Source organism: Chiroxiphia lanceolata, chromosome 14 (assembly GCF_009829145.1).
Source record: "Chiroxiphia lanceolata isolate bChiLan1 chromosome 14, bChiLan1.pri, whole genome shotgun sequence".
Classification (NCBI taxonomy): Eukaryota; Metazoa; Chordata; class Aves; order Passeriformes; family Pipridae; genus Chiroxiphia; species Chiroxiphia lanceolata.
Genome location: NC_045650.1, coordinates 1190303 through 1202912, shown reverse-complemented (window position 1 = coordinate 1202912; position 12610 = coordinate 1190303). Strand labels below are relative to the sequence as shown.

The following is a 12610-nucleotide window of genomic DNA, read 5'->3' as shown; positions in this document are numbered from 1 at the left end:
TTTAAAGGAGTATATTTTCAGGGGATATCGTTGTGTGAGATGATATGTAAGCATGGATATGCATCTATGTAAAAATGCTCTTTCTCATAATCTGGCTAGTGGCATAAAAGGGGGAACCTTCTGTGTGTGTGCTTTGAGCCCTGTTTGTGCTGAAGGGCAGGAGCAGAGGGTGCAGGGGGTGCAGCAAAAGTCCTACCTGGTGCAGGGAGAGCCCTGTGTGGTGTTTCTTACTCTGCAGCTGCTGCAGTCAGGAGTCCTGGTCTCTTTGTAACAGCAGATCAGAGTTACAGCCTGTCCCCAGAGCAGTGTGCACAGCAGCTGAAGGCGAATACAAGGAAGGGGACAAGGGAGATAAGAGATGTGAAGCACAAATCTGGGTGAGGGAAGAGAAAGATACAAAATAGGTACTAGCAGAACTGGAGAGAATGTGATGCCTGTCTTCCCACACTAGTAATTTCTAGAAAAAAGATTTGACTAACAATAGATTTGAAATGTCTTGGTGTTTGTAAAAGCACAGAATGGTTTGTGTTGAAGGGGACCTTCTAAAAATCATCTAGACCAACCCCCCTGCTTTGAGCAGAGACTAGATCAGGTTGCTCAAAGCCTTAACCTTGTGTTGAGGTTTAGATTGGATTTTAGGAAAAATTTCTTCACCCAAAGGATTGTCCAGGCCTGGCACAGCTGCCCAGGGCAGTGGCAGAGTCCCCATCCCTGAGGGGATTTAAAAGTTGTGTGGATGTGGCACTGGGGATGTGGCCTTCCAGTGCTGGGGGAATGGTTGGACTCAGTGGACTCAGAGGGCTTTTCCAACCTGGACAGTTCCATGATTCAATGTCCCATTCTAAATCTGGAGCACTGTGTGTGGGTATGTCAGAGCTCCCTTCTGACCTTGAGACTCCTGTAACAGAGCCTGTCTGAAAATGGGTTCTGCCTTTACTCCATCCTTCATTTTGTGCTGCCGCTGTGATGGTCATAAACACCCATCTGCCAGTGCTTCAACAAAAGTGTGTTTAGAAAGTGAAAGGAAGTGTGGAAATGTGTTCTTTTCCTGCTTTATTTGTATTTAAGGAAAATAAGAGTATGTAAAATACTTAGGAGAAAGAAAAGGGAATTCCTTGGGGACAGAAAAAGAGCTTAGAGTGAGTATCTGCCACTGAAATAGCAGCTTCACTTTCTTATTTTCAGCATTTAGATGAACATTGGCAAATAACAGTAGTAACCAAGCTTCAGGAATGTGTGCAGTCAGGCTGCAGGAGTCCTGGGCTAGTGCTCTCAGGAGGGGTTAAGTTGTTCTGAGGATTGGAGATACCAAATGAAAATCTTTGAGGTCCTTCAGTAGCTCTGTAAAAATATGGCATCTGTTACTTGGAATCTCTAGTTTTCTGAATAGTAGAATGGCTCCCTAAACTCCTAGAAAAGTTTAATTTCTATTCCTATAAAGGATTAATTTCTGCATCTGGTTTGTTGTTCTTGGGTTTTTTTTTAAGTTGGTTGAGGCTTTGTATACTTCTGGTCTAAGGAAAGCACAAAGTCCTGATTTATGTCTTGTTTTTAAATAGTATTTTGTGGCAGAAATAGTGGGGGTGAAAGGCCTGTGAATTGAAGAGTCCTCTTTGAAATCCAGGTGTTTTATGTGCATGATGGAAAACTAAGGTTTTAGTTGCATTTAGTGCAGTTCCTAGTGGTCTCAGTGATTGATTCATTAACAGTACAGAGTGAAAAACAAATTGTTTGGGTTTTTCCAAGTAGAATCCATATCAGTGTTTTCTAATAGATTTGTGATAGACAGAGCCAAACCCCTGCCTCCATGAATGGAACTGTTAATGTGCTGCTGTCCTGAGTGTGAATGGGGAAGAGCATGAAATAAGGATGTGCTACAAATGAAAGGGTTTTTGTTGTTGCAGTATGTCTTTCAAACGTGGATATTGTCAAGCTGTGAGTTCTGAACATGCTGTAAAGGAGAGGGAGGAAGAGCACATTAAAATAGACTGAGTAAATTGTACAGTTCTAATTGCTCTGAGTTCTGCCAAAGACAGTCTAAAATGTGAACTGCAGCATTTCCATCAGCCTTTTAAATGGTTTATGAAAGCATGTTCTCTCCTGATAGGAATGGAACATTAACAAGGATATAATGGTATTAAATGGAATGTTTTGAAGTCTTGAGTAAAACAAAGGAGGACAAGTGCACAAATGTGACGTGTATGCATCGCATACCAAATGTTTAGCAGATTTTAAGTTCTCAAATGCACCTGTTTTCCTGTCTGTAAAAGTTGCCCCGAGTTATTCTTGAGTAGATGTTGGCTGTAAGAATTTTGAAGGAAGGGAAACTAGTCTGAAACTGGGTTACACCAGAAACCAACAGGCTGTAGAGTGCAGACTGAAGGTGGTTTCCAGTACCACACTAACTGTGTTCTTGAATGACATTTACCATCGTGGAGTGCAAAGTTAGATAAATATCAAGGAGAGACCTGAAAGACACAATGTGTGAGCAAGATGCATGAAATGCAGTGCAGCAGCATGGACAGAGCACTGGTTGTTTGGGAGAGAAAACAGGGTTTGTGTGTGCAGAGTTACGGGATGGGGCAGAGCTCAGGCCAGGGAAAAGGGCTCATGCTCCAGGTGTACAGAGTGACCAGCTGTACAGCACTGGTACTGACCTAGGCCAGACTCCTGCCTTAGAGCAGATACAAAATAGTTCTCTGTCCTTTTCCAGAAGGATAAGCAATCTTGAATCACCAGTGAGCAGGAACTTGTGTGGTATCTTATGTAACATGTCAGGCCTTTGTCAGCAGTAACTATGATGTCTGTTAAAAAAAAGAAAAAACCCAAGAACCAACCCTCAAAAGTCACATCTACTGTTGAATTTACACTGTCACAATTCTAACTTTTTTTTTTCTTTCTTCCCCTCTTCCCCCTCATTCAGGTGGAGAAAAACAAAGAGTTGCAATTGCTAGAGCAATGTTAAAGGACCCACATATTTTTCTCTATGATGAAGCCACATCATCTTTAGATTCAATTACAGAAGAGGTAAATTGGGATAAAAAATTCTAAAATTTAAGTGGTGCAATGGTGTCTGATTCCAATACTTTTTCCCTGTTCTTTTCCTCTCAGAAAGAATTCTGTTCTTTTCGCCAAATTGCTGTCAAGTGTTTTCTCAGTAGTATTAAGAGATCCTGTGTCTAAGCCATTGTCCTAAAGACCGCAGCAGAGATGCTTAGTGTGTCTACTGGAGACACAGTGAGGGGTATCAACTGTCTCTGGGATATTTTCTTGTCCACTCTGGAGGTCTCCTTCACCTTCTCACATTCATCCCTTGAAACTAGTGCAAATACCTCCGGTGGTCTTAAAGTGTGAAGCTTTCCAATCCACTTGAAAAGGTGTTTAGATGACGTCTAGCTTCCTTTAAAAATGTCTTATAAATAACTGTGACATAATGCAGGACAGAAAACCTCTTGTTTGTTGTGCAGCATCTTTCTGAGATGCAGATCAGATAGGTGTGACCTGCAGTGCTGGTGTTCATTTCCCAGGAAGGGCTGTGACATGGATGTTGTGACACTGTGACAGGAACTGCATCAAGGCTTCATAACAACATCTTAGTTTAAGCACAAAACCCTCAGCCCCAGCAGTAATTTCCTGAACTAATGTCATCAAGGACTAGAGCTAAGCTGTGGCTGTGTTCACTTATGCAGATTATTGAGCGAATTTATTGACCTGTACTCACTACATTACTTTCATTTTCCAGATACAAAGAAATCAGAGTATGAACTGTATATCCATATAGCACAACACTGAAATGTAGTACAGCTCCCTCGTGGACCAGCAATGTCCATAACACAGTCCTGCAGAACAGCACGTGGACTCTTTCTCTTGTTTTCCTCTATCTATTGCAAGAGTCGTAAGCAAAGCTGAAAGTTTCACAGCAGAAATGCACTTGAAAGTTAGCAAATGCAAGTGAGCCCTTTCCACAAGACTGTGCCTGGAAATAGAAATGTTTTCGGACAAAAAAGAAAGTTTTCAGGGAACTGAAGAGGACACCTGACTGATGATAGTGAGGGCACAAATTCCCAGTCAGTGCTCCTTGCAGAGGAATGTGGTTTGGGAAGATAGCAGAGTGCTCACTGCATAGATAGATGATTCCCAAGATTGCTTTAACTTTATATTCCACCTTGGCATGACACTGAGGGGGATTTTTTCCTTTAACTTTCATTGGAAAGTATTATGATGATGATGAGTTATTTTCAGATGCTTTTACTGCTGTTTGTTGCTTGTGTACCATGCTCCATGGGAAGGTTTTCGTGAAATCTAGTGACCTGTCTCTTCCTTTGTCCCTGGGATAGCTGTGTTTTTCTGTGAATACAATCTTTTTTTTTTTTTTTTTTTGCAGTTTGAGGCTTTATCAGAACCACAGATATTTCATGCTTGGGACTCATCTGTGTCTTTGGTAGATGCTTTTGGCTGTTTGTTATTATGAAGCTGTAGCAGTACCAGAAGTGTTTCTCAAAACTTATTTACAATAATTTGCATATTTCCAGCAGCATTTTATTTCTCCTCATGCCACCCAGGAGTGTGTAAGAGTTTGTCTGTGTTCCAATCTTGCAGAACATTCTCAAGGCCATGAGGGCCATGGTGAAGCACCGCACGTCCATTTTCATTGCTCACAGGTTGTCCACGGTGGTGGATGCAGATGAGATCATCGTGCTGGATCAGGTGAGGGATCCCCTGGGGTGTGGGGCTTCCACAGCCAGGCAGTGTTTGCTTTAGGAACTCTCTGTGTCCAGTTTGAATTATCACACTCCCACTGAGGTGCTGAAAGCTCTTTCTTTGGAAGTGAGCCATGTTGGAAAGTTCTAGCTCAAGCTTGGCTTTTTATACGTTTCTCTTCACAAACTTGCACGTGTGACTCTCTCATATGTTGTTATTTTTTATGGCTCACTGTTGCATGGTTTTGATCTAATTTATTACATGCTTCTGTCAGATGAATTTACTGAAGTGTTCCCCCAATTTATGCTTCACTCTCGTTGCTCAGTGAGCGTCTATTTTTCACATACATCCATTTTTTCATTTCAATGGAAAGAGACAGGACAGCATGTTCTGTTTCCATGCAGATAGAACGACTGCAGGATTGTTCAACCTAATTATGTTATAAATCTGAGCACCATTCTCTGTTGTACCTGTAGAAAAATGTGATTATTCCCTTTCTCTTCTAAGAAAAAACCAATAAATTTCAACATTTAATTTGCTAATACCATTATTGAGCTGTTACCTCATGCTCAGTGTGTCCAAAGTCCAATTTTTTTCTCTGTTTTCCATACCTGGCAAGAGATTTAAAATAAACAAATGTCCTTATGATAACTTCATAATTACTCTTTTAACTGATAATGCTGAAAGTACAGTGCTCTAATCTGCTGATAATAGATGTTAAATTTATCTTTGCATTCATTTTTATCAGTTGCTATTTATATGCTTGTGATCATAGGTGTATTTAGTGACTTAAAATACACATCTAAAAGCAAATAAATTATTCCTACAGTACATTCAGTGGTTTCATGGGGAATTAGAACAAACTCTTATGAAATGGTGACATTCATGACTATTTTTGCTACACAAATCTCAGCTTTATATGAATCTCAGAATGAAGTAGTGGAATAAATCACTTGCAGTGCTCCATGGAGTTTTTATTCAGTTTTGATCGGCTTTGTTTTCTCAGCTTTTGCTGAAAATCCTTTCCTAAGGTGTATCCCTTATCCAACTGCACGTTAAAACATCTTGCAAATGTTTTTTAAAGTGTCACAAGGCGATCTGCAGCTTTTTGTTTTCGATGCAAGTTTTCACAGCTTACTAAGAGTGTGTTTTGTGTTAGAGTGTAACTGTTAAATTAAAAATGAAAGCACAGCCTCGAACTGTAAAAGAGCCGGGGTGCTGCCTTTCCTGAGGGATGCTGCTGGGACTGGGGATGGGGCAGGCAGTGCCCCACAGCTCCCAAGGCTGCGCCTCCTGCCAGCCCTGCAGCACGGACCTGGGGCAGCCACAGAAAGAGGCTCAGGAGCAGGGATGAGACAGGATGGTCAGGACTGGTTTTGCTTAGCCATGGCAATCACGGAGTCACAACTCCAGCACCTTTGTTGAGGTAAAACCAGAATCATTCCTGAGTGAGTAAACAACATAGTAATGATGCAGATCTAAACACTGTGGGGCTGAACAGAGAAGGTGCATTTTTGATGACTGGTCAAGAGTTATTAAAAAAAGCACCATAATTCAAAAGCCTGGTCTCTACTACAATGAGCTCCACATTAACCCCTTGAAGGTTTTAAGTAAATTCTGCAGTTCTTTTGATCACATTTTTTGTTCAGATTCCACCGGCATAACTACTAATGGAAGTGCCAAGACCCACATTTTTTCCCAACATATCCATCAGCAGCTATCAAGGAGGTAGATTTAATTGTAGATCAGAATGTAGAATAACATCAAATCCACATAGTTGTCTGTATAATTCTGTCCTTTACCAGAAGAAAGAGTAGCTAGAGAACAAATACATTAGTTTAATTTGAAGTCAGTGAATGTGTCTCTCAAAGTGAAAAGATCAGTCTGGTTTTTTGAAGAGTGGTGGTGTTTCTCTGTCTGTAAGGCTGGAGTTCCCTTGAGTTCTCCTCTCCAGCTCTTCCTTCCCATTTCCACAGTGATAGTCAATAAATCATCTTTCCCTTGAGAACAGCCCAGATGAACTGAACTGCTGAGGGCATTGTCGTGGTGGCCATTGCAGGGGCACAGGAGCACCCATAAAAGCACAGTTTACACTAATTGTTTCCAGGATTTGATTTTAAATGTGCTTCGCTTGTCTAGTACAAATCCCTCTCTCTTTGCCCTTTTTTTAGCCTCTTCCCGTGTGTTTGTTACTGAGCAAAAACAAATAGGTGTTTGTTTTGGTACATCCGTGTGGCTTTTGCACCTTGCTCCTCATATAGAGGTCCATGTTTACTTTAGGTAGATCTTCTATTTAAGATAGTAAAAGTTTCCATGTTGGTGGGCTTTAAATTTTGCCCAGATGGACAAGAGTTACGTAGATTCCCATTCCTTTAAGTCTGGGAAGAGCACAGCTCCATGTTTTCAGTGTGATATGCTGCTGAGTGAACTGTGCATTCAGTCTTTCCGTGCTGTCCCAAGCTCCTTGTCATTAATAACTGCTCTAATCTATACTGTGCAATTGTGGCCCATGTGTTGGCATGTTCCTAAAGATCTGGTAATGTGGATTCCTGACCTGCTCCTTGTTTTGCAGGGTAAGGTGGTGGAACGTGGCACACACACAGAGCTCCTCGCGAGTCCCAGCAACCTCTACTCTGAAATGTGGCACACGCAGAGCAGCAAAGTGCTCCACAGTCACAGCAATCCCAGCTGGGAGGAGAGGAATAACCGGACATCCAAAGAGGAGGAGAGGAAGAAGCTAGAAGAAGAAATTATGAATAGTGTGAAAGGCTGTGGGAACTGTTCATGCTGAGAACGACCCTGGATCGGTCTTGTATAGCAGGTTAAAAATGCACAAGAATACAGTGAAATGCAGCTCTTGTTTTTAAGTCAGCATTCAAAAACTTCTGGGGTTTGCAGTTTTTGGGTTTTACAGTTTCACAGAGGGACATAATTTCAACCAAAGGAGTTCTATTTTTGCATCTTTAGAAATCTGTAATATTCAGTGGCATTTGCAAGAGCTGGGCTTTTCAAAAACTTTAAACTTCCCAACTAAGAGTGTAATTTATGGCAATTTTTAGGTATTGGTAAATTCTCCTGGTAGTCGCTTGATGTGGATTATTAAATTGTAAACAGATTTGTCCTTGATTTACATTATTTGTCATCATTAATGGTTGATAAATATGTCATGTTTTAATTGTAATTGGGCTAATTTGAACTCATTTGCTAGTGAGGAAGATGCCATTTAAATTCTTCAGTGGTGTTCTGGTTTAAAATGTTCTTCCTCATAAAGAATAAGAAAAGCCTCAACAAAACATTAGAGGCTTCTAGTAGCAAACTAAATATTGGAATTATCCATCTCACCCTTCAGAAGCACCTTTTGTACGGCACTATCAGGAAATGAATTGGTATCATTCTAAAGGAAAACTAATAGTATTTTTAAATGAAAAATGAAAAAATCTGAGTTTAGGATTCTGTATCCTCAGCATCTGCTGTAGTAGTTGAGGCAGAAGGCAGTTGCTCTTTCTAATTCAGTCACGGTCTTAGGGAGCAATTAAGATTCAATAAAGACTTCCATAAATTTCTATTATCTCATTAATGTATGAGAAAATGACCTGGATAATACTGAAAGCATTGCTATAATAATCTCCTCATTTCAACAGCCCAAACTTCTCCAGTGGCAGGAAACCTCAGTGTCTGCAGGACACTGGGGGTGTATTGGGTTTGGGGGGGGGGGCTGCAGTGGGGGCTTCTGTGAGAAGGTGCCAGAAGCTTCCCCTGTGTCTGGCAGAGCCAATCCCAGACGGCTCCATGATGGACCCACTGCTGGCCAAGGCTGAGCCCACCAGCAATGGGACAATGCACTGCTGGGATAATGTATTTGGGAAGGGAGGGAAAAGCTTGTAAGCATAAGAGCAACTGCAGCTGGAGAGAAGAGTGGGAATATGTGAGAGCAACAGCCCTGCAGACACCAGGCTCAGGGAGGAAGGAGGGGAGGACAAGCTCCAGGCAGTGGAGCAGAGATCCACCTGCAGCCCATGGAGGACCCCACACTGGAGCAGGAGGATTTGCCCAGAGGAGGCTGGGACCTCTTTGGAAGCCCATGCTGGAGCAGGGTACTGGCAGGACATGTAAACCTATGGAAGACACGCACTGGAGCAGCCTGTGCCTGAAGGACTGACCCCGTGGCAAGCAGACACGTGGGAAGGACACACTGGAGCAGGGGAGGAGAGTGAGGAGGAAGGAGCAGTAGAGCCAATGTGATGAACTGACCACAGCCTCCATTCCCTGTCCCCTGCACCACCTGCAAGGAGGTGGAGAATGTGGGAGTGAAGTTGAGCCCAGGAAGAAGGGAGGGGTGGGAGGACTGTGTTTTAAAATTTGGTTTCTTTTTCTCATTACCCTACTCAGACTTCTAATTGGCAGTAAATTCAGTGAGTTTCCCTGAGTTGAGTGTTTTGCCCATGACAGTAATTGCTGGGTGATCTCTCCTGTCCTTAACTCAGGACCCTTTCCGTATGTTTCCTCTCCCTGCCCAGCTGAGGAGGGCAGGGATGGAGTGGGTTTGGTGGGCACCCAGTGTGCAGCCAGGGCCAGCCCACCACAACAGCACTCTATTTTTAGGCCATGTCTCTTCGGGGAAATTCACCATCTCTATTTAGCACAAGCTATTCTGGTGTAATTCTTCATGTTGAATTCAAGAATTAAAATCTTTCTCTTGGATGTTGAAAAATAACTGTTATTTCTGGGGAATTACACCAGTATAATTACACTGATGTAATTACGTTTGTAAATCAGATGCAAGGTTTCTCAGTGTGGGCACTAGGGAACGGCAGAATTTGGTGCTTCTGGAAATTTAATTGCAAATAGCATTTATTTTTTTGTGTTATACCCTCCCCTGCAACTAAATATAGGAACAGTAACTTAAAAGGAGCAAAACCTTTGCTAGTTATTAATTTTCTCTCTTTTAAAATGATGGGTGAAAAAACGCAACCTAGCATCAGTCTGCAGTTAAAAATGATTTTAAAAGTGTACTTTAATTTTCAACCTTGGAGTGCAGAAACAAAGTGAAGTCCTGTTAATGTAGTGGCAGTGCAGAATTCCAGCTTACAGCCTTCCCTTTATTTTCCCTAATGGTCTCCTGGTTTAGCTGACAGCAGTGAGGGGACTGTGAAGGTGCAATTATGTTCCAGCTGCCAGAAACAGCAAAAGTTTATTGAAACTACCCTGCAAGAACTCATTTTTGGAATTAACTAATCTGTCTACTGTTCATGCAGCAGGGAACAGGCAAAGGTTATAAATAGGAATATTTCAATCCTAAGATCTTTTTCTTCTGGCACAAGGACTAAAAATGTCTCTGGTCTGAGAGATGCAGGGGAAGGGTTTTTTCAATGAACAGTTTTCCCTATTGCAGGGCCTGGACATCCCAGCAGGTCCCTACAGAACACTCAGGATCAGGAATCGTCTGTGAGATGTCCGGAGCCAAAAGCTGTTTGAATGCAAAGTTTGATTGTGTTTGTGAGGGGCCAATTTCAGATGAAACCTGATGGATTTTATCACTGGGAATGGATTTTGCAAGGACTCAGAGTCTTGGGCAGTACAGGTGTGGAATGAGGACTGTTTTCAGTTGGTAAGTGCCAGGAATGCTCAGTATTTGTCTAAATCTGTACGGGTTTGATGGAGCTCCGAGGCCATTGCCTGTCTCTGCCACCCTTCCGATGCCAGTGGATGTGCTGCGGCTCTGTCCAGCTTTAAGCAAACGGAATGACAGGAGGGAACTCTGAACAAAGGCATTTCCTACGGTAGAACACATTTTTAAAGAACTGCAGCGAGTTTCTGCAGATGACTGAAAACTTCCCGTGTCGTGGAGTTGCTGGATGAGCATTCCTGGGTTGGTGGTGGCTGTATTGGAGTGAATTGCTGTGGAGAAGCAGAAACAACACTTGGTGAGTCTCCTGTCTGCTACAAAGTCAAACGTCTGCTTTCTTTTTTTTTTTTTAAATTTTATTTTTATTTTGAATTTTTATTCCTGCACTATGACTCCAAAGTGCCACCATTGAAGCAGATGTTTGAAACAGTGAATGGGAGAGCCATGGCTTTGGAGAAACTCACTGTGGCACACTGATCCTTGGGACAATCTACGTGGCATCTCTTGGAAAAACCTTACAGAGAAAACAGATTGATTTTGGAGCTCTCTCCCAGCCTCTGTGGATCTTGGTAATTCTGCTCCACTGTAAACTGGGACATCATTTTCTAAACAGCAGCTTTTCATATTCTGGACTTGTAGTTGGTTGTTTTTCAAAATTCAAGTCATCTACTCCCATTATAAAATCTTTATCTGCAGTTTTAGTGTGGAAAAGCCATATAATTTTTTTTCCTTCATTTTCTGTTTTTAAAGGAAATGTGTTTGTGGAAATTGGACATTAAAAAGGGGCTGCTTCTTGCAGTGTGTAGTGATCTGTTAACTGTGAACTTACAGAATTCAATTCTAATTTCCACGTAAGAACTTACTAGACACGGGATATGAAGTCACAACAAACAATATTTTGACTATTTTAACCTCCAAGTTAGAAAACTTAATGAGTGATTTGTGGGCAGGTGGTTGTGCTTTTTTCAAATGGATGTCCACAATTTGCTCCTTGCAGATGATCCCTCAGGTTATCCCAGCTGTTCTGTTCCATGGAGTATTAGTTACCTGCATCTCAACACTGACATTTTAAATGGTGTTCAAGTTTCTTTTCAGAATGGAAGTGTATAATTTACATTGTACAGGAAGGTGACAGAACAACACAGAAAGCTCAGTTGAGATCAGACTGTGTAACCCTTCTGCTGGAACACTCCTTACTCTGACTCCTGTCCTTCATCTGTGTATAGATAATTCTTAGTAAATAAAGGATTTATCTTTGTGAATAGAAATGGGTGTCCTGTCACAATGGCTCTGTGGCTTTGTTGCAATTCCCAGAGAAAACAGTCACTCACTGCTGTGGAATGTGGGTCTTAGTACCAGCAGCTGTTTGTGGTGCTTGGTGGTGCTGCTGGGGCTGGTAACCACTCACAGGGGTGTGGGGTGGCACAAGGTGACTGAATTCCAGGTGATCCATCAGAAAGGGAAGTTCACAGAGTGCACCCGAGTTCTGCTCCCACTCAGCTTTTCCATCCCCTGCACTGTGTGTGTGGCACTGTAAGAACAGGAGAAGGGCTCGTGTTTCTGCATCACACTGATGGGAATGAACATACTTGAGAGAAGCTTGACTGTTTCTTACTGTAAACACTATTTTTATAAATGTAAACTCTTAACTTGTGATCAGTAGAAATAGAGCAGTTCTAAGAATCTACTTGAGCCCTTGACATGACATTCATTGTCTGTAATCACTGCCTGGGTTTCTGCTTTAAGCAGCTCAAACTCAAAGCAGAAAGCAAGAAATGCTGCTATTATTATTAACTATCTACATGTGATGTTGATCATTCTTCTAGTGCACTGCACTGTATTTGATTTGAGCTACAACAGCCACAGGTCCTGCTGTCATCATGTACAAGGGATGGTATGTCTGGGATAGATGGCTGGCTGGCTGGCTGGATGTAAGATCCTTGAGCAGCCTGGGGTTTTTCAAGTTGACTGGATGAACTCCCAGCTGTTGTCTCTAAGAGTTCATTTGCTCTGTCTTTAAATCTTGAAGTGATACTGCAGGAGTGCTCCATAAATGTTACTGACAAAACAAATCATTGATTTTTAAGGGGAAAGAGCTGTAATAGGAATATATTTGGGGCTTTTTCTTCATGTATACCTGTAACTTCTGTTAGTGCTAATTTGAGTTGCATGTCTGCATCAAGGAAAACAGTAATTGCAAATCCAGCTTTTGGTAATCTTCACATAAATTAGGAATAACCCTGAGGTTACTATGCTCGTTGAACATCCCATTGGTGCTCAAAC

General features: G+C 41.9%; 1 protein-coding gene across 3 annotated transcripts in view; it reads left to right on the top strand.

Moving 5' to 3' along the window:
* The window catches only part of ABCB7 (ATP binding cassette subfamily B member 7), a 40476-nt gene extending 28881 nt beyond the window's left edge, over window positions 1-11595 (top strand). Inside the window, exons 14-17 of one of the 3 annotated variants that reach the window (XR_004359586.1) lie at window positions 2924-3027; window positions 4600-4707; window positions 7274-10625; window positions 10728-11595. Coding sequence is in view for 2 of the 3 variants with exons in the window: in XM_032701850.1 (XP_032557741.1) it covers window positions 2924-3027; window positions 4600-4707; window positions 7274-7492 (431 nt within the window). In the remaining variant the exon portion in view is untranslated. Of the gene's footprint in view, window positions 1-2923; window positions 3028-4599; window positions 4708-7273 lie in introns of all 3 variants that reach the window. The other 2 variants (XM_032701850.1, XM_032701849.1) reach the window with 2 other exon arrangements.
* Window positions 11596-12610: the final 1015 nt, after the last annotated feature.